General features: G+C 39.8%; 3 protein-coding genes and 1 non-coding gene across 5 annotated transcripts; 1 reads left to right on the forward strand and 3 right to left on the reverse strand.

Annotated features, from left to right (window-relative positions):
• Positions 1-466: 466 nt before the first annotated feature.
• Positions 467-548, reverse strand: TRNAS-AGA (transfer RNA serine (anticodon AGA)). The gene has a single exon. It is a non-coding gene; the product is annotated as a tRNA-Ser (tRNA).
• A 746-nt stretch (positions 549-1,294) lies between these two features.
• On the reverse strand, positions 1,295-2,602 carry LOC135629742 (ribosomal RNA small subunit methyltransferase-like). The gene is made up of 2 exons (XM_065137621.1): positions 2,265-2,602; positions 1,295-2,178 (listed from the first exon to the last, which is right to left on the reverse strand). The coding sequence occupies exons 1-2, from the start codon at positions 2,556-2,558 to the stop codon at positions 1,420-1,422; spliced, it is 1,053 nt and encodes a 350-aa protein (XP_064993693.1). The 5' UTR covers positions 2,559-2,602; the 3' UTR covers positions 1,295-1,419.
• Positions 2,603-6,632: 4,030 nt separating this feature from the next.
• LOC135580835 (homeobox protein knotted-1-like 13) lies at positions 6,633-11,402 on the forward strand. The gene is made up of 6 exons (XM_065136633.1): positions 6,633-7,507; positions 9,118-9,238; positions 9,635-9,837; positions 10,440-10,571; positions 10,755-10,897; positions 10,986-11,402. The coding sequence occupies exons 1-6, from the start codon at positions 6,707-6,709 to the stop codon at positions 10,987-10,989; spliced, it is 1,404 nt and encodes a 467-aa protein (XP_064992705.1). The 5' UTR covers positions 6,633-6,706; the 3' UTR covers positions 10,990-11,402.
• Positions 11,403-11,966: 564 nt separating this feature from the next.
• On the reverse strand, positions 11,967-18,442 carry LOC135629374 (cysteine--tRNA ligase CPS1 homolog, chloroplastic/mitochondrial-like). 2 transcript variants are annotated; one of them, XM_065136631.1, is made up of 9 exons: positions 17,984-18,442; positions 16,038-16,101; positions 14,466-14,627; positions 13,442-13,612; positions 13,075-13,356; positions 12,871-12,996; positions 12,597-12,800; positions 12,353-12,454; positions 11,967-12,281 (listed from the first exon to the last, which is right to left on the reverse strand). In XM_065136631.1, the coding sequence occupies exons 1-9, from the start codon at positions 18,388-18,390 to the stop codon at positions 12,048-12,050; spliced, it is 1,752 nt and encodes a 583-aa protein (XP_064992703.1). In that variant the 5' UTR covers positions 18,391-18,442; the 3' UTR covers positions 11,967-12,047. The 2 variants fall into 2 exon arrangements, with proteins under 2 accessions (XP_064992703.1, XP_064992704.1); XM_065136632.1 differs by having other exon boundaries at positions 14,466-14,661; positions 17,984-18,058.
• Between the last annotated feature and the right edge of the window lie 148 nt (positions 18,443-18,590).

Here is an 18,590-nt window from a genome sequence, read left to right on the forward strand (position 1 = left end):
GAGAGAATGTTTTAAATTTGTGATTGACCAAAGCTAAAAACTGTTTTTCATACTTCATAATAATAATAATAATAATATTATTATTATTATTATTATTATTATTATTATTATTACTTGATGGTAGCTTTTCATGATGAAGTGACTGACATGGGTAGTTGCGGCACGTGTGCCCCTCGATGGGGGACACAAGTGGGTCCCTTATTTGTTAAAAGAAGTCGATATAGGTAGAAAACCTGGTACGATACTTTTGTAGATTGTCTCCATCTCTTTTATTAAATGTCCTTTTTACCCTTTCTTTGATACTTGGCTTTGATAAAATATATATATATATATATATTATTATTATTTCATATAATATATACAAATAGAAAAATCATGTGATTCCATCAATGTTCTCTCTCCATCACCAAAAAAAAAGGAAGGATTTCGGGGGAATATGTCAAATATTACAATTTTTAACAAACTACGTGGTCGGCAGGATTCGAACCTGCGCGGGCAAAGCCCACATGATTTCTAGTCATGCCCGATAACCACTCCGGCACGACAACTCAATGATTAGATCAGTAGAAAGTATTATATATTAATAAATTAACAATGGCAACACCAACATTACACCCTTGCGTGTATTTCATATAATTTTATTTTGCTGACTACTGTAATGATTTCTTCAGTTTATTTACTTGAAATTTTTTTATTTTAAATCATTTGTCTCAATTGTTTGTCGTTACTATTACTTCGACTCTATCTAGCGACCTGCAATTTGCATTATGTTTAGCAATGTTAACACTGGAAATTAAGCTAATGTTTTGTTGTGCATTACTACTACTATCTGGTTCATAAGATTGCTCCTCTGTTAGGCCGTAGGTTATTTATTTATTTAATTTTTTTTCATAAAGAAAGACAATATGATATGTGAGCCATTTGAATCATTCACCCTAACATAAAAACACATACCTTCTTGATGCAACACTTCATCATTCTTTGCATCCGACTCTTGTCTGAGCATTTTTCCAGGTATAGTTATGATCTTGCAAGCTAAGACAACAGCACAATGTTTGGTTTGTCATATGCTGCATGGTCTAATTATGATGAAAATTTTAATCTTTGAACCTTAAGTAGAACTCTTTCTTCTTTATTATACAAACAGCTTCTTTTTCTTTTTCTTTTTTTTTTTTTTTGAAGAGAGAAAAGATAATTTGAATATACTCTAAATACAATTATGAAAATTCCAGACTTGTTTACCAGCAAGGGTGGATATATAAGTCGTATCACTGATATATACATAAACCACTGGTGGCAGGTTAATAATCTTAGTTTTTCTCTTAGTATATTCATAAAGCAAAAGACAGATTAAGAACCTGAAATAGAATGAAATATATATCCAAAACAATTGAAGGAAAGAATGCAAACCATAATGGTTCAGGACAAGTGTATTCCTGCTTTGTTGAAGAGCGAAAGCAGGTACAAGAAATCAACCTGTGTAAGCTTGGCTGCCCTCTTCTCTGCAAAATCACCCTGCTGCAGAACTGTCAACACTTTGTCCTTGAAACTGCAACTCTCACCTCCTTCCCCCACCAGATCAATGTCTTCTTCCATCTCCTCCTCCTCCTCCTCCACCTCTTTCTCGTCGTCGTCGCCCATGCTAAGCTCCTCAATCATCTCTGCCAAAACTGTGACATCTTCCGAAGACACCTTATCCTCCTCCATCTGTACTTTCTGGGTGGCTTGCAATGTCTTGTAATTCCTTTCTAGCAACGAGAGAACGCTCTTTTGTCGGAAGATGGATCCCAGAGTCTTGTTCTTCCGGTTGAAACAAAGGCGCACCAGCCCATCCCACTCCTTGAAGCTAACCGGAGGGAGCGGTCTCCTAGGCTCTATTCGCACAACAGAGGAGTCGACTTTTGGCGGCGGCCTAAAGTTGTTCCGGCCAACTTTAAGGAGATGAGAGACGCGGGCAAGGAGTTGAGTGTTGACCGAGAGACGGCAGTAGAGAGCATCGCCGGGATTTGCAACCAATCTCATAGCGAACTCGCGCTGGAACATGATGACAGCACACCTGAAGGCCGGACGGTGGGCCAACAGCTTAAAAGTTAGAGGGGAGGAGATCTGGTAGGGGATGTTGGCTACGCACATGTCGAAGTAGGGAAGTTCGCACTTGAGAACATCTCCTTCGATTAGCTACACAATTCAAGATATCAGAAAAACAAATTATGCCTCGAGAAGCAACTCCGCAAAAGAAGGCGGAATTAATGGAAAGGAGATACCTTGAGACGGCTGGAGTGAGGAGTACCCTGGAACCGGCGATTGAGCTCGAGAACCATGCGCGGGTCGAGCTCGACGGCGACGACGGACTTGGCGACCTCGAGGAGCTTCTTGGTGAGGTTCCCAGTGCCGGGTCCGATCTCGAGGACGACGTCGGTCGGCTTGATCCCGGACTTGTGGACGATGGTCTCCACCAGCATGGGGTTCTTCAGGATGTGCTGCCCCTTCGACTTCTCGAAGGGAACGCCGCCGCCCCACCGATGCTGGTCGCGCTTCTTCTGGATCTTGCCGCCCATCGCCTCTCCTCTCTGTCTATCTTACCTCTCGCCCATCGCCTAGGATTAGGGTTTAAGGCCGGGCCTTATAGGTGCAGTTCGTTTGACCCACCTAACAAATACCACAGCCCACTTTAAGAAAGCCCATTTACGTGGAGACTTCCATCATCAACTGTGTTGACGGCCTCTGATCCATCAACTCAATTTAAGAGGTAAAAGAAGCTATTTTTATGATATATATATATATATATATATAATATGAAAAGAAATTATATTTTCTAATGGTATCACTGTCGTGACTCACAAAGTAGCAATCCTGTGAATGAAGGAAACTTGGCAAACCACAGGTCATCATATTGGCTCAACTGGTTGGAAGCTTCGACTGTGTTTGGGTATTTATGTATGTATGGTGGGGGAGGAGGAAAGGTTAGTTGGGTTGGAAGATAGGGAGAGTTGGACTGAGATGCCACTGTAGTACTGTAGCTATTATCCCAACTATGGAAACAATTCTCTCCGGCCACACCCTTTGCTTTCCTTTGCTTTGTTTTCACATGTCAAAGAAAGCATTCAGACTGAACCAATGATAAAGAGGAAGGAAGGTTCTTATCATCGAAAGTCATGGTTGGTGACCAAACTTGACCAACAAGGATGATCACAAGTCAATACACAGGTAACAGATAAATAGATGAAGATTGAGACTGCATTAAGTCAATTGAGACATCACATCTTAAGTTCTGCAGACTTCAGCAAAAGCTTGATTGATTGCATAAGTAGAAGAGACCAAGCGATCATCTTTGCGGATTTCATGTAGTGGAATGGTGTTTCTTTATAGAAATGGCAACGTCATACGTACTCTTGTGGACTGTTGAAATAATTGAATGAACTCTGAGGATAATAGTTAGTGAATGGTGGTGGCACACACAACCTTGTTGGTAGAAGTAGGCATGAGCTTTGGTGCTTAAAAAGGGGATGAAAAGGACAACACGAATTGTTGATGTCACCATTAGGCTTCTTCCCACTGTGTATCTGCATGCATGACTCGAGCTCCAAAGCTGCAGCAACTGATCCTCCTCCGTCTTCTTGCCCATGGTAAGCAGATCATTCATTCAGCAGATCATTAATTCAAGAACATATTTGATCATAAAGTAAAATAGATTGAGGTTTGAATATTTTTAAAAATTTATAATTAAAAATAGATTATTGGGAGGATAAATTACTAGAATGAAAAGTCGAAAAATAATTTTACTTGATAAATAAAATATTCTTATAAAATAAAATCTTATCTCACTCTACTCTCAGGTGTTTTATATAAGGAAGGGTCTCAAGTACATTTATAAATATTTTTTTTTTCGTATAACTTTCTTTAGTAAATCTAAGAGAAATTTAAAAAAATTACATTTTTTTTAGATTTATTTGAAGAAAAATACAAGGATATCGGATTTGGGTTCAGATTGAACTCAAGATAATATGTTTTATCTTATATTTATATTACTCTCATATAATAAAAATAATTAATATTTTTTTCAATAAATATAAGACTTGGGTTGAGAGGATGCCTTACCTGATAAGAATAATTATTGATAACATAATTCCCTAATCGAATCTCGTTCTCGCCGCTGACCATTATAGAAAAGATGATTTCATGAATTCAGACACTCATGAAATGCAGCAGCAGTAGCAGAAGGTTCTCCTGGAGTTCTTCACAGACAACATGCCCTGCAGAGCCTCGTCCACTAGAGACAATTTATGGAATTTGCTGAGAAGGTCAGATTCTTCTCATCCCCACACTCATGAAGGTTTTTAGCCTGCCTTCCTCATAGCTGCTGATGCCTTAAGAATGGAAGAAGAGGCTTTGGCCATGGAACCTGATTTTATTATTGCTTGGCATGGCATGGCATGGCAGGACGCAGAGAGGCAGAGCCTCTGGGTTGGAGCTTTACGGTTCCTTCTCCGCTGTTCTAAATGATAAGAAGACAGGACCGTAGTAGTAGTAATACACACACCAACCAACACACATTGTCTCCTTTTCTCCTTTAAATTTCTTCCCTTCCCTTCCCTTCCCTTCCCTTCCATGGGGCCTGTGAAGAGTACACAGCCTTTTGAACTGTGTCGAGGAATAGGAGTCCCTCCTCCCCCCTTTCTCTCTGTACTTGAATAGTTTGACACTGGTTATTATCAGGTGTAGGAGCCCACTCACTGGAAAAGAAGATAAAAGAAATGAGACGAATGATAGAGTGTTGATCCAATTCCCTTCGACTTGTCATATATGATGATACAAGGAGAGAGACAGTGAGAGAGAGAGAGAGAGAGAGAGAGAGAGAGAGAGGTGAAGGGAAAAGGACAAGTCCTTGGAAGCAGATGCAACAAGACATGTTCGGTTGATTCAGCATCACTTCTGGTCTCCCATAAGATAAAATTACGTCCCATTTCCATATCAATTCAACATACAAGTCGTATAACCTACTGTGATTGTGTCAACGTGTGGACATTTATGTGGTTATGGGTCTAAAGTTATGCAGTGAATGAACAATGTAGCTTAGTCAAGAAAATGACACAATTAGGCAACGGAATGAACAATCTATCCCAAACCAGATGCTTAAATCCATACATTTGAAAATTGGAGAATTGATCGATTACTGAATTATGCTCAATGATTTTGTGTAATTATTCTACTGATTAGCTCTCAATTTAATTCAAATGATTATCTGAGTTCACTATAATATATATATATATATATATATATATGCTCTCTCTCCTTATATCTATCTCTCACGAGTAATTTAAGTTAGTAGTGTATTTTTGGTTTTCAAATATTTTAATTTTACTAACATCTTTACAAATATATCTTAATATAAAATTATAGGATCCTCTACTAAACCCTTGGATCTTTTGACAAACTTCAATGTTGAATTTAGATTTGTTCTACGAGGGACAACTAGAAATCTCAATCTCCCTCAATCCAACTAAGGCTTGAGTTGGCAGAAACCTCAAAAACAAAATAATAAATAAACATTTATATACCAAGAGTTTCTTTTGTTTTCCTGTAAATATTTTCACAAATCCGACCGGTAAATTCTATGTACAACAAAATTATAGAATTTATCTTCATAATATTTTAATTTCATTAAAATTAAGATATGGCATTGGCTTTTAATGCAGCGTATTTTGGGACACTACATCAGAGAGACACCTGCGTCGAGGGACGACGCAATCATGATGAGTGCACGGGACCGGGCGGAGGGTCACGGGATGCCACACGCCATCCCCTCAACGTGTAATTCAATCGCCATTAAAATTCCCACGACGATGACGATGACGATGATGATGATGATGGGGTTTCCCTCTCTCTCTCTCTCTCTCTCTCTCTTCTCGCTTCCTGCTCCTCTTGGAGCGGAGCAGAGCAGAGCAGCCCATCGGAAGTAGTAAATGCTTGCAGGGGGACCGCTCTACCACTTAACTTCCGGCCACGTGGCGTTATCTGCACCACGTCCTGTGCGGGGGACCACGTTGGGACCGACGCCTTCCGACCGGTAGTGGCGGCAGCGGGGACCGCCCCCGCCTTCACGGAGACGGAGTTGGAGGAGCCTCTCCTCGACCGTGGTCCCCACTAACGCCACGCCGTCACCTAAGACTCTTCCAAAACTCACCCCCTTTTATTTCCTAATATATATTTATTTACATGTAATAATAAAATTCTTTCTCTGACATATTTGTATTATTTTATAAAGATTTAGATAGAAATTTTCACCATCAACAGTCGTTAACGGTATGAGGCAAAGCGTCAGCAGAGTGGAGTTAAAGGGGGACCAACTAACCCAAACGAAATAAATAGAACAACAAAAGAAGAGGACACCAAAAGCCGACACCACAGCTCCGGAGGTCAAATTCCCGCAGGCCCCACCTCCCTCTCCTGACGTGCTTCACAACCATTGGTCGCCCGTCCCCACGACTTTTAGGGTCCACTTCCCGCCGTAATAAATGCCAACCCGCTCCCGGATGGAACTGCGATGGATTCTTAGCCGTTGGATTCCCATCTCAGCTAATTGGACGAGTGGCTTATAGTTTCGACGACTCGCTCTCGCTTTCACTTCGCTTCTCTTCTCCGCCCATCCGCTTTGCTTTGCATTGGGTTTGGGCGAATTGGCGGTGGGGTGGAAGGGGGGGGGGGTATGGCGTTCCACAACCACCTGTCCCGCGAGCTGACGCCGCTGCGGTACGCGGAGCAGCAGCAGCAGCAGCAGCAGTTGAGGGGCGACAGCCCGGCCTTGCTAAGGACCACCATGGATCAGCTCTCCGTACCTCCGCCCTCCGGTGCCTCTACCGATGCTGGCAGGGTGAAGGACGGGAAGGACCTCCGCCGCCTCGTGGCCGACGCGGCCCCGGCTGTGAAGCCGACGATGGCAGGCGGGGGCGGGCCTACGTGGCTTAACAGCGCAATTCTCCGGCAGCAGGGTCACCACTACGCCGACGGAAGCTTCCTCCATCTTCAAACCACGTCCGGTTCCTCCGCGTCGCCGGTCGCTGCCGGAGGGGGAGGAGGAGGCGCGGGAGCGGGTAACTGGTTTCCCCGACCGTCGATCTTGCAGCGCAGCGGGAGGGAGGACGAGGTTCCGGTGTCGAACGACCCCATCATGGCCGGTGCGACATCGGGGGAGCACGGCGGACGGCGGGGTCACGCGGGCGGGGAGCTCGGGGAGTCGGAGGCAGTGGCGCAAGGGAGCGGCGGGGAGACCGCCGCAGGGGAGGTCACGTGGATGAACGCGAGGTACAAGGCGGAGATATTGGCACACCCCTTGTACGAGCAGCTGCTGGCGGCGCATGTGGCGTGCCTGAGGATCGCGACGCCGGTGGACCAGCTGCCGAGGATCGACGCACAGCTCGGTCAGTCTCAGCAAATCGTGTCCAAGTACTCGGTGCTCGGCAACAACGGACAGATGCCCGGCGATGACAAGGAGCTCGATCAGTTCATGGTACAGCAAAGCTCCTTATTTTCGTCGCTCCAATGCTTCTTTGCTTTCTAATTATGCCCTCTTTTCGATGCGTTCACTCGATTTCTGGCTTCTGTTCCTTAGATATGCGCATGATTCATTTGTTTCCCTCTCGGGTTCGATAGTAGTGGTAGAGATCGGAAGACAGATAAGCTGAAGGCTTGAAGAACCACAATCTAACTGTAGATTTGAGTTTGATGTTTTGGTTACTGTAGCACTGGAACTCTTGCTTAATAGTCGGATGCTAAATTCCCTGGTAAGTAAGAAAACATCAACCCAACTCGTGCTTCTAGTGAAACATCCAAAGCGATCATTTCAGAATCGAAGCATCTTTTGGATCATGTTTCACGGGAAACATCCAAAGCGTTGACTTGAGAATCTAAGTATCTTTTGACGACTTCTGGAACACTTCCACCAAGTTTGACTCCAGCTCATGTATGATAGATATCCTTGCTTTCTACAGACTCCTTTTATGTGTATGACCTTGATTTGATCTTCCGGCGAGAGCAGTGGCTGATATCTTTCTCGGTAGGCCTTCTCTTTAACACATCCATCACAAAGCAATTAGATGATCAACTAAAGTAGTATCCTTTTATTGTAGGAATGGTAAATCTTCCTTGATATATTCGACATGAAGGTCATTAAATATGCATACTTAGGTAAGACCGTCTGCAAAATGCAAAATCCACATGTACTTTACAGAATATTCCAAAGAGAGATTAAACAGTACTTACACCATATACAGTACGCCCGGTTGATCAAGACCAAATTAAACAATGAGATAAAATCATCTTGTGTGATTGATCAATATTGCTTTAGTTAGTTAATCTTTTCGATTTGTGATCTCCCCTTTTCAGTGGATCTCGATTGCGCTTCTGATTATGTATTTCCGACACTTATTGATAATTGACAATTTTTTTTTTTTTTGTTGCATGCTTCAGAACTTGCATACATATTCTCAACAATGGCGATCACCTCAAAAAACCTTCTAATATTAATCCCAAATTACCAGGAAATTGTCGTTGCTTTTTTCTAGTTCATCAGAAACCTCATCTTGCTACTGCCATATGGGTTCTCCAGTAGTACTCTAATTGTACAAAAATCATTAATAATCTTATTCTTTCACAGTTCTGGGGAACTGAAGGAGACTTCATTTTACACACTGTTTCATGCTTCCTTCTTAGGTAGGTGGCTATCAAGTCATCATCCCCGCAATGATTTGCTTGTTAACTTACAAGAGTAACTTCAACCTATATGTTGATCGACTTGCACTTTGAAGTTTTTGTTTAATGTATGTACTTTTCATGTATCATAAATTTAACTTGTACAGTAGAAACTGTATTCTTCTACCTGGATGACCTAAATGCAGCTCGAAAACTTCCAGAGCGCGAGCATAATCCATAAATTTAAATTGAGCTTTCTATATATCTCCAGATATTTCATCATATGGTCAACACTTGGATTTATCCCATGCATCCTCAAACTTGATGAACTATGAACTCTTTCTCTGATCCTTCATATGCTAGATTAGCAGTTATTTTTCGTTTCATTTTAAAATTCCTAATACCTAAAAAATCTCATTTGTTGGCCAGACACATTATGTCTTGCTACTTTGTTCCTTTAAAGAACAACTGCAGCAACACGTACGTGTACATGCAATGGAGGCAGTGATGGCTTGCTGGGAGCTGGAACAATCACTGCAAAGCCTAACAGGTTAATTTCGGATTCTTTGTTCTGCAATATACATGTATGTAACATATAGTTTATAGGAACAATTTGATATATATACCTTTCGGGAAATTGTTCTTTTTCAGACAAATTAAACTTGGTAACACATCATGCTGCAGCTGCTACGATTGGCAATGAACGTCCTGCAGTCTGCACCACATTACCTGCCAAAATTACCTTGCATTTTGATAAGGCTAACTTGTTCCTCATGAGCAGAGCATGCTACTATTTCTGTTTTACAAGTCGATATCATCATATATGCATGCATTTTGTTTTTCTGCTACGAGTGTTTAATCGTATGCATTTGAACCTGCCTAAATGCTCTTGGTGGAAGAAGACTGCTGAAAGATGATGATGGTTCGATTATGGCAAATGAAATAGGTGTCTCTCCCGGTGAAGGCACTGGTGCAACCATGTCTGACGATGATGATGATGACGGCGATGATGATGATGATCAGGTAGACAGTGAAACAAATTTGTTTGATGGACCAGACAGCATGGGGTTTGGCCCTCTCATTCCAACTGAGACCGAGCGATCCTTGATAGAGCGCGTCAGACAGGAGCTGAAGCATGAGCTAAAACAGGTAGACAGTTTATGCATATTGCTGTTAAATCTTCAACTTGTAGGCTTGCTAGACATCACATCACAGAAGAGATTCTTTATAAGCCTGCGCATAAGATGTTAACCAAATCATTTTACTCGTAGAGATACAATGAGAAAGATTGTAGATATCATAGAATTTCTGAGCTTATGGATATGATGTTAACCAAATCATTTCACTTGTAGCGGTCGGTACAAAGAGAAGACTGTGGATATTCTTTGTGAGGTTATTTGTAGGATGTTAACTAAGTCACTTTACTTGTAGGGGTACAAGTACCCAAGATTGTAGATATCACAGAAGAGATTCATCGTAAAGCTTACGTATAGGATGTTAACCAAATCATATTACTTGTGAAGGTTCAAAGAGAAGAGATTCTTTGCAGGCTTATGTATAGGAGGATGTTAACTAAGTCACTTTACTTGTAGGGGTACAAAGAGAAGATTGTCGATTTCACAGAAGAGATTCATCGTAAAGCTTACATATAGGATGTTAACCAAATCATATTACTTGTGAAGGTTCAAAGAGAAGAGATTCTTTGCAGGCTTATGTATAGGAGGATGTTAACCAAATCATACTACTTGTAGGGGTACAAAAACAAGATTGTCGATATCAGAGAAGAGATTCTTCGCAAGCGAAGAGCAGGGAAACTTCCTGGGAATAGCACTTGTACGTTAAAAGCTTGGTGGCAGTCCCACTCCAAGTGGCCATATCCAACGGTACTTATAACTGATCCATTCATTCTCCTGCATCATGTGAGGATAGCCTCCTCCTCCTTCACCATGCAATTGTAGCGATATGTCTTGCAGACCTCTGTGCTGTGTGGCTTAGTTTAAGGCCATCATCATAAATGAGACAGGCTTAATCTGCAATCCGTAACCTTGTTTCGTGGGTTAATGCAGGAGGATGACAAAGCAAGATTGGTGGAGGAAACTGGTCTACAGTTGAAGCAGATCAATAACTGGTTCATCAACCAAAGGAAAAGGAATTGGCACAGTAATCCATCATCATCATCATCGAGTTCCCTGAAAAGCAAGCGTAAAAGGTTTGTGATGTGTACTACTTAACAGTGAAACCATGTTCTTTTCCCCTGCAAATACAATCTATCTAAAATCTAAAAACTAGTAATGCAGGTGACAGCGATGTTAGATGATGGGGCATTGCTGAAAGATACATCAGCAGAAGCATTGTTTAATACGGTGCGCAATCAAATGGTGTTTTTGCCTCGGTCATCAAGCTTTTGGTTTGGATGATGCAGCAGCTTTTGAGAGGATGCTGATATGTGCAGTTGCAGTATCAGTGGTGTTGATAGATCTCGTACTACAGGTTATAGTGATGATCAAATAGAATGTTTGGTGTCTTCTCCTTCTTTCTTCATTCACTCGTGGATTAGCACACTGAGTTTTCAGTTGACTTGTACACGTGTTTCATGAAGAAGAAGAAGAAGAAGAAGAAGAAGAACAAGGAGAAACAGATGTGGATGTACAATGTGATAAATGATCGAAATGTACTGCTAACACAAATGAATTGGCAGCTGATTCTTCTTCTTCCTCTTCTTCTCGAAAGCTAAAGCATTAGCTCGTATATGGATTGTTCACTTTAAGATCCAAGAAGATTGGATTGTTGTAGAATGCTATAGTCTAAATTCTCAACAGTGTATTTATTATATATGACGTTAAACTCTCGAACGAGTACTCAGTCACGAACAGAGGTGCAAAGAAGCTAATCATACATAATGCATGTTATATGAACTTACGACAGACTGAGGCAACAACAGTGGATTATGCTTTAATGCAGTACGGAGAAGAATCACTCCAGTAGAATTCACACTTTGAGAAAACCAGCTCAGATATCAATCCTTTTGCCTGAAGAGCTGATAAAAAATAATTTATAAAGCAAAAAGAGTTACATAGTAAACAAAAAATTAAAACAAAAAGAATTTAGGCGGACCAAGTCAACTTCACGACTCTTTACGATCCTGTCAGCCCAGATTATGCAGTTCTTTTTCCAGTTATACGATACATATGATTAATACTTTGAAGCAAATGACTTGTGTATGTAACGATTGGAAATTGACCAGCTGTGGCTGTGGAAAATTGCTCAGACCTGTCGAATAGCTGAAGACTGAAAAAGCTTCTACTACCAAAATTACTACTGCATACAAGCCTGCACCATCAGGTCAAATTACAAGGTGATCACATTGCACTCGCATGTTCATGGACATCGTGCGGGATGGTAGGCTTCCAAGTTGTTCCGGTATGGCTGTCCATGAGAGTGATGCCAATGGCAGCCAACCCTTTCCTGATTTCATCGGACTTGTCATACTGTTTATTTTTCCTGGCTGTGGTTCTTTCATCAATTTTTAGCAAGAGCTCATCTTCTGTAAGTCCGACTCTTCTTAGAGCCCTCTCCCTCAACTGCTGCAGTACCTGCTTACATAATCGTCTTGGTAACTGACAAACTTATTTGACAACTTTCCCAAGACGCAATATCTACTCACCTCAGAGTAATTTGAAGGTGCCAATCCGAGAATACCCAGAAGATTCTTGATTTCCTTTACCATAGCTGAAAGGGACTCTATTCTCAACTCTTGCTTCCTCCCCTGCCCAAAATGTCAAGCACCAAAGAATTTAAACATGAGACATCAGGGAATTTACAGGTTTATTTTGACTTTCATGTGACCAGTGGTCAGAGGAATGGGCTTGTCTTTTCCATTTCTGGATCAAGAGGAATAAAATCCTTACCTTCCGTGTGTGCAGAAGATCATTGATGATTCTTAAAGGTTCAGATATAGAAGCTAACGCAACAGGAGTGTGCAGATCATCTGACATTGAACTCTCAAAATCCAAATGAAGTTTCTGGATGCACTGAAGAGCGTCTTGTGGTAAAGAATCTTTAAGATCATTTCCATGATGCTGATGAAAAGTCTCTTCACAATCACAAATTGTCTGTGATCATCCATAAACTTTAATCAGCCACACATGCATATCAGAAAAGGAATGGATAGGAATAAGGTACCTGATATATATAATACAATCGATCAGAAGCTATATCAAGCTGTGTCATCGAGTAGTTAATTGGAGACCGGTAATGTGTGCCGATTAAGAAGAACCTCAAGGCTAGTGGGTGATAAAGCTCTATGACCTGCAAATTCTGGAGACTTAAATACTTGAACTATTAGAATCGAGGTAAAACAATTAAGTAATGTAATTAAATCTGCACCTCTCTAATGGTGAAAAAGTTTTTGAGTGATTTTGACATTTTTTCTTCATTCACAGTGACAAATCCATTGTGTATCCAGTAACCTATGTTACTCTTGCTGCAGGCAGCACAGCTCTGTGCAATTTCATTTTCATGGTGAGGAAACACAAGGTCCATCCCTCCACCGTGTATGTCAAATGAGTGCCCTAGATATGCTGCACTCATGGCACTGCATTCTATATGCCACCCTGGCCTTCCTGGTCCCCAAGGGCTCTCCCAGTATGGTTCTCCATCCTTGGCAGACTGCAGCATAAAATCAAGTAACGAGATATGATTTGTTCATGTACCATAAGCTCTTCAAACATGACCAAAAAAGAAAGTATCTTACTTTCCATAGAGCAAAATCAGCAGGATTTTGCTTCCTTGAATCCACAGCAACCCTTTCTCCTGCTCGATTATCTTCTAATTTCCTTCCAGATAGTCGACCATAAGCCGGGAATTTGTCAACCGAAAAGTAGACATCTCCATCAATTATGTAGGCACAACCATTATCAAGAATCTGTCGTAAAAGATAGAACGAGTCCATGAAGGAGACAAACAAAAGGTATAATACACTTGGCATAAGTAAAGCCACATTTTCTAATCTAGTAGTTTTAACTCCATCCTAGGATTATGGTGCCAAACAGCATAATAGAATCATTTAGCCAATACATGTGAGTGTTAAATTCATATATATCACTTTTTTGTGACAGTCAAGCAATTTTCTGTATGCAGGAAGTTCTACCAAAGGTTGATAGATATTCCCCAAACATCCATCGCACTGAAACAAACACCATGTAGGCATGTACAACATAAGAAGGTTTTCAATAAAAAATGCTTGATCCAGGACCACTCTAAAAGTAAGTAGAGATCAATTACGAAGCATATTTGAAGAATCACTTGAAGAATGGAACTACCAAACAAGTAAACAAATATTAAAGAAATAATTTACAAGCTATTTTCTGCGGAACAACAAAAGAAAAGGACCAAGCAGTAGTTGGAAACGTAAAGCAGCATAATGAAGATGGCAACCATATGCCTGAAACCACAACCAACTATTCCTTCACCAGTAATCATTCTAAGCATAATCATTCATTTAAAAGAATCAAAGCAGTAAATATCAAACCCCCACAATTTGATCTAAGACACAATGTCAATCTGGAAACACACGAGGATAATTGTTTGTAGAATAATAAACTGACGAAATTTAACAAAATAAGAACAACTTGTAAAATATACCTCTGCTTAATCAAAGAATAGTGCATGAACAATTTACGAGAAATTTAAACAAGGCACAAATAAATAACACAGTTCGTACGATAACAAATAACTAAAATTTACAAAATAAAAGAAAAACAACCTTTAAAATATACCTGCTTAATCATATCTATAATTTGATTCATATGATTAGAAACACGTGGTTCAACAGATGGAGGCAAGCATTGAAGGTAAGCCATATCACTGTGAAATTCATCACAATAGCGACTGCTCAAACTTAAAGGGTCTTCCCCCAGTTCATTTGCCCTGGCAATAATCTACAGAATTCCACAAGTCCAGAAATCAGGTTTCCTGTCATACATATATAAGAAAGCAGTTGGTCTACAGACTGACAGATGAAGATACAGTCATAAAATATAACTGTATTTCAAAAACCATGAAAACCAAATTATCATTGAGTATCACAAAAAGAAACATGAATCAAATTTAAAATCATGATATAGGGAGAAAAATTAAAAATCCAACTTGATTGTCATAGGACAAAACTACAAGAGATGTATGGAAATGTGCACTAAACATGTTATAGCTTTTCTAGCATATCAGCATGTTTACATTGACACCAAATCAGAAGCATTCTTTTCCTTGTTTTTTGATTCCTAGTATTTGTTAAGAGTGCAGCTTTATTGGAGAACCAGCAAAGTAGGTAGTGTGGAGTTTCATTGCCAGGTCTAGATGCTGTTGTGATAAAGGAGAACAAGGCAACAATGGATGTCAGGGATGAGAGAAGAGACAAAGAAGATCAGTGAAATTTGTCTTGCATAATTACTTCAACAATCCTTAATTATTATAGGATTGTTTGTTACATATATTTGTGTTACAACAATTCTCTCTACTTAATCTTCATACCCATTGTCCGTGTTACATATATTTGCCTTGCAGAATTACTTCAACAAGCCTTGACTTTGGGCTGCTTCACTAACGACACATTGTGCATACAAATTTCAAGTTTGTGCTATAAACATTCAAGTTTGTCCTCAACTATGGGTTGCATTTCATCTTGTTCTTTTATCTGATAGTATGATTCAAATTCTTTCTAGACAAGCTCTTTTAGATAGGATCAAAATAAGATGGGTATGAAGACTTTAAATGCCAAAGACAAAGGAAAACATGATACCTTAGTCACCATACTTGTTTCCAAATGGGATTAGACCCATGAAACACAAACAATGGTCTGAAAAGTGAGTCATATCTACATATATCTGATACACCACTATTTGTTTTATGGACTACCATTAGAGAAAGAAAAAGCATTGCTAGTCAACACCATGTCAAAGACATCATGAGGCCACAACAGGAATCTCAAAATAGTACATAGCTTCAGAAAAAAAAAGGAAAAATCTAGTTAGAATTTATATTTCTAATATCTAGCGGTCAACTAGGAACAGAACTTAAATGAATAGATAAAATTGATGTACAGATGGAAAAGATTTAGTTTTTGTTCTGTGGACTACAATTAGAAAAACGAATTAGCTGTTAGTCAACATCAGGTCAAACACATCCAGATGCCACTACAGGAATCTTAAAATAGCAGATAGCTTCGGAGAAAAAAAAAAGAAAAATCTTGTGAGAATTTGTAGTTCCAATATATAGCAGTCAAATAGGAACAGTGTTTAAGTTAAATGAATAGCTAATATTTATGTACACTTGGAAAAGATTCAGTTTTTCACCTTGTCATCAACATCGGTGAAGTTCCGCACATAACAAACATCGTACTTCTGATGCTTCAGAAACCTGCCATATTGACCAAAATAGAATAGGGATAATTAATCAATTCTGCTAAGATTATCCGACTAATTATCGATAGTAGCACATACACTAATTGAAACAAACAGCTTATCTCATGGCACATTACAGTTATAAATTCTAGAAGTGTATGTACAAAATCCAAAACAAATGAGGTATGCAGGTACAAACTTCTGATATCATGAACAACAGTATCCTCTGATTCAGTTTCAAATATTCAGGTAAAGTCACCACTTGCATCTATGAGTTTTCAGGGAGTCTGTCAGACAGTAGGTTGTCTCATTTTTCTGAGCTCTTACATTTTTAGCAATTTTTGCTGCAAAAATTGCAAGCAGACATCTCAAAACCCCTTGCCTTGTCATAAAATTTGTAATGTCAGGTCGCAATTTATAACTTGCTAAAAGTTTGTACAGGTCACTGCCAGCAACATAGAGATAAAACTTCTTGCAGAGTCATCACATCTATCGGCAACTATGACTATCATATATGAATCCATGTATAAGCATTCAAACACACAAGCATTACCCCAATTACTCGGTTGACTGACAATTGCAAGCCATTTAATATGGAGCACGTTTATCAGTGTCACTGCAGGCTCTCTGTTCATCTCCCTTAGCTTTTATCTCATCTCACATCTAATACATCTAAATTAAACAGTGATGCTACTGTTACAAAAAAGAGTTTCTTTCTTAACCTATAAGACCACTTCTATAATTATGAATGTTCATAGATATTCATATTCGACTAAAATGAAATGAAACAATTATTGCCTAGCAAGACCAAAACTCAACACAAATTGAAGCATATCTTACTTAATGTTAGACCAAAGTAAAAGGCTGCTGATTCATGCAAGATTTCACTTAGTGAGAGATTCAATAATCAAGAGTAAAAATGTATGACATAGCAAAGAGAACAAAACAATGTTAGATATACCCATCAAGTATAAATAAATAATATATATATATATATATATATATATATATATATATATATATATATATATATATATATATATATATAAGGTGCAGTTGCTTTTTCGGAGAAATAATAGCATAATGATTGGAAGAAGTTTATTACAAGTATCCCAGACAATTTAACAAAGCAAGCCCAGCCATTTGGATTCCCCTGGTCAAAAATGGAGTATGTTGGAAGTTGACACAGATCTGCCATCATAGAGGACCTTAATTCTGACAATTTTTGTTTTAATTAAATTAACAAGAACCCCAGAATAACCTCCCAGTAATGATTCACTTATAAAACCATGTTTTCATTAGTATGAATTTTTTTCTGCATCAGAACACCATCTAGCTCGGCATATGACCATCAAAATGTATAGCTGCACAAAAAGTAGTCCTGTCCTTGTGAATCGAACAAATATATCGTAAAGCATGCACAAGCGTTAAAGAAACAAGGTTTTGAAGGACAAAAAAAGTCAGTGTTACAGGGAGAGTAAGGAAATTGTGTTGAACAGCAATAACAAACATCTAACTAGTTGATGCTAGCATGATGCTGTAAACTTGCAGCAACTGATCCTACACATCAATTTCAAATTCATCAATTTTCAACAATGGATGTAAATTTGACGTTTGAAGAGACTCAGAAGCAGAATCTTTAAACAAAGATAATAAACTAAAGCACACTTCTCACCATCAACAACAACAAAAATACCAAGAAATGTTCATTCAAACTCGTAAACTATCAAATTTGTATTCTCAAGATTCACAATTTATCCAAAGAAACAGGACAATCACAGTTACCCAAAACACCAAATTTTTATATCAGGATCCAACCGCATCTTCAAAACACCAAACAATATCTTCAAAATTTCAGAGCAAAAACAGCTCGATAAACGTCAAAATCAAAACTCTACCGGTAAAGAACATCGAAGGTGACATAGACCCTCGCGTGCCCGATATGGCTGAGGTCGTAGGTGGTGACGCCGCAGACGTACATGCCCACCCTACCAGGGACCCTCGGCCGGAAGAGCACCTTCTCCTTGGTCATGGTATTAAAGAGGTAAAGCTCGGGAGACGGCTTCGTCTCAGCCGGAATAGGCGTTGTCCCATTGGCGACGCCACAGAAGACGGATTGCGAACTCGATGCACGGGGAGAAGAGGAGACGGTTCGAGAAAAGGAGGGATTTTTTAGCCTCTTCGATGCGAGGATGAGGGAAGAAAAGTCGGGGGCGGGGAGTTGGCGTCTAAATGTCGCGGCGAAGAAGGGAGAGATGGGGGATGAGAAGAGGAGGCAGCAGCGCTTCAGTGACGCCGTTCCCATCCTCCCGCCTCTGCCGTTCTTCTCGCTTTCCGGTCTCGGTGATGAATGGTTCTCCACGCTTTCTCAGATTTAAGTCGATGGATAATATCCAACTTCGCTGAGGAGTTAAATGTAAAAAAGCTCAAATATCAAATTTGCTGACGAGTTAAATGTAAATCCCGTTTTTTATAAAGGAAGTCCAATAAATTGTGAAAAATTGG

This window comes from Musa acuminata, chromosome BXJ3-1 (genome assembly GCF_036884655.1).
Source record: "Musa acuminata AAA Group cultivar baxijiao chromosome BXJ3-1, Cavendish_Baxijiao_AAA, whole genome shotgun sequence".
Taxonomy (NCBI): domain Eukaryota; kingdom Viridiplantae; phylum Streptophyta; class Magnoliopsida; order Zingiberales; family Musaceae; genus Musa; species Musa acuminata.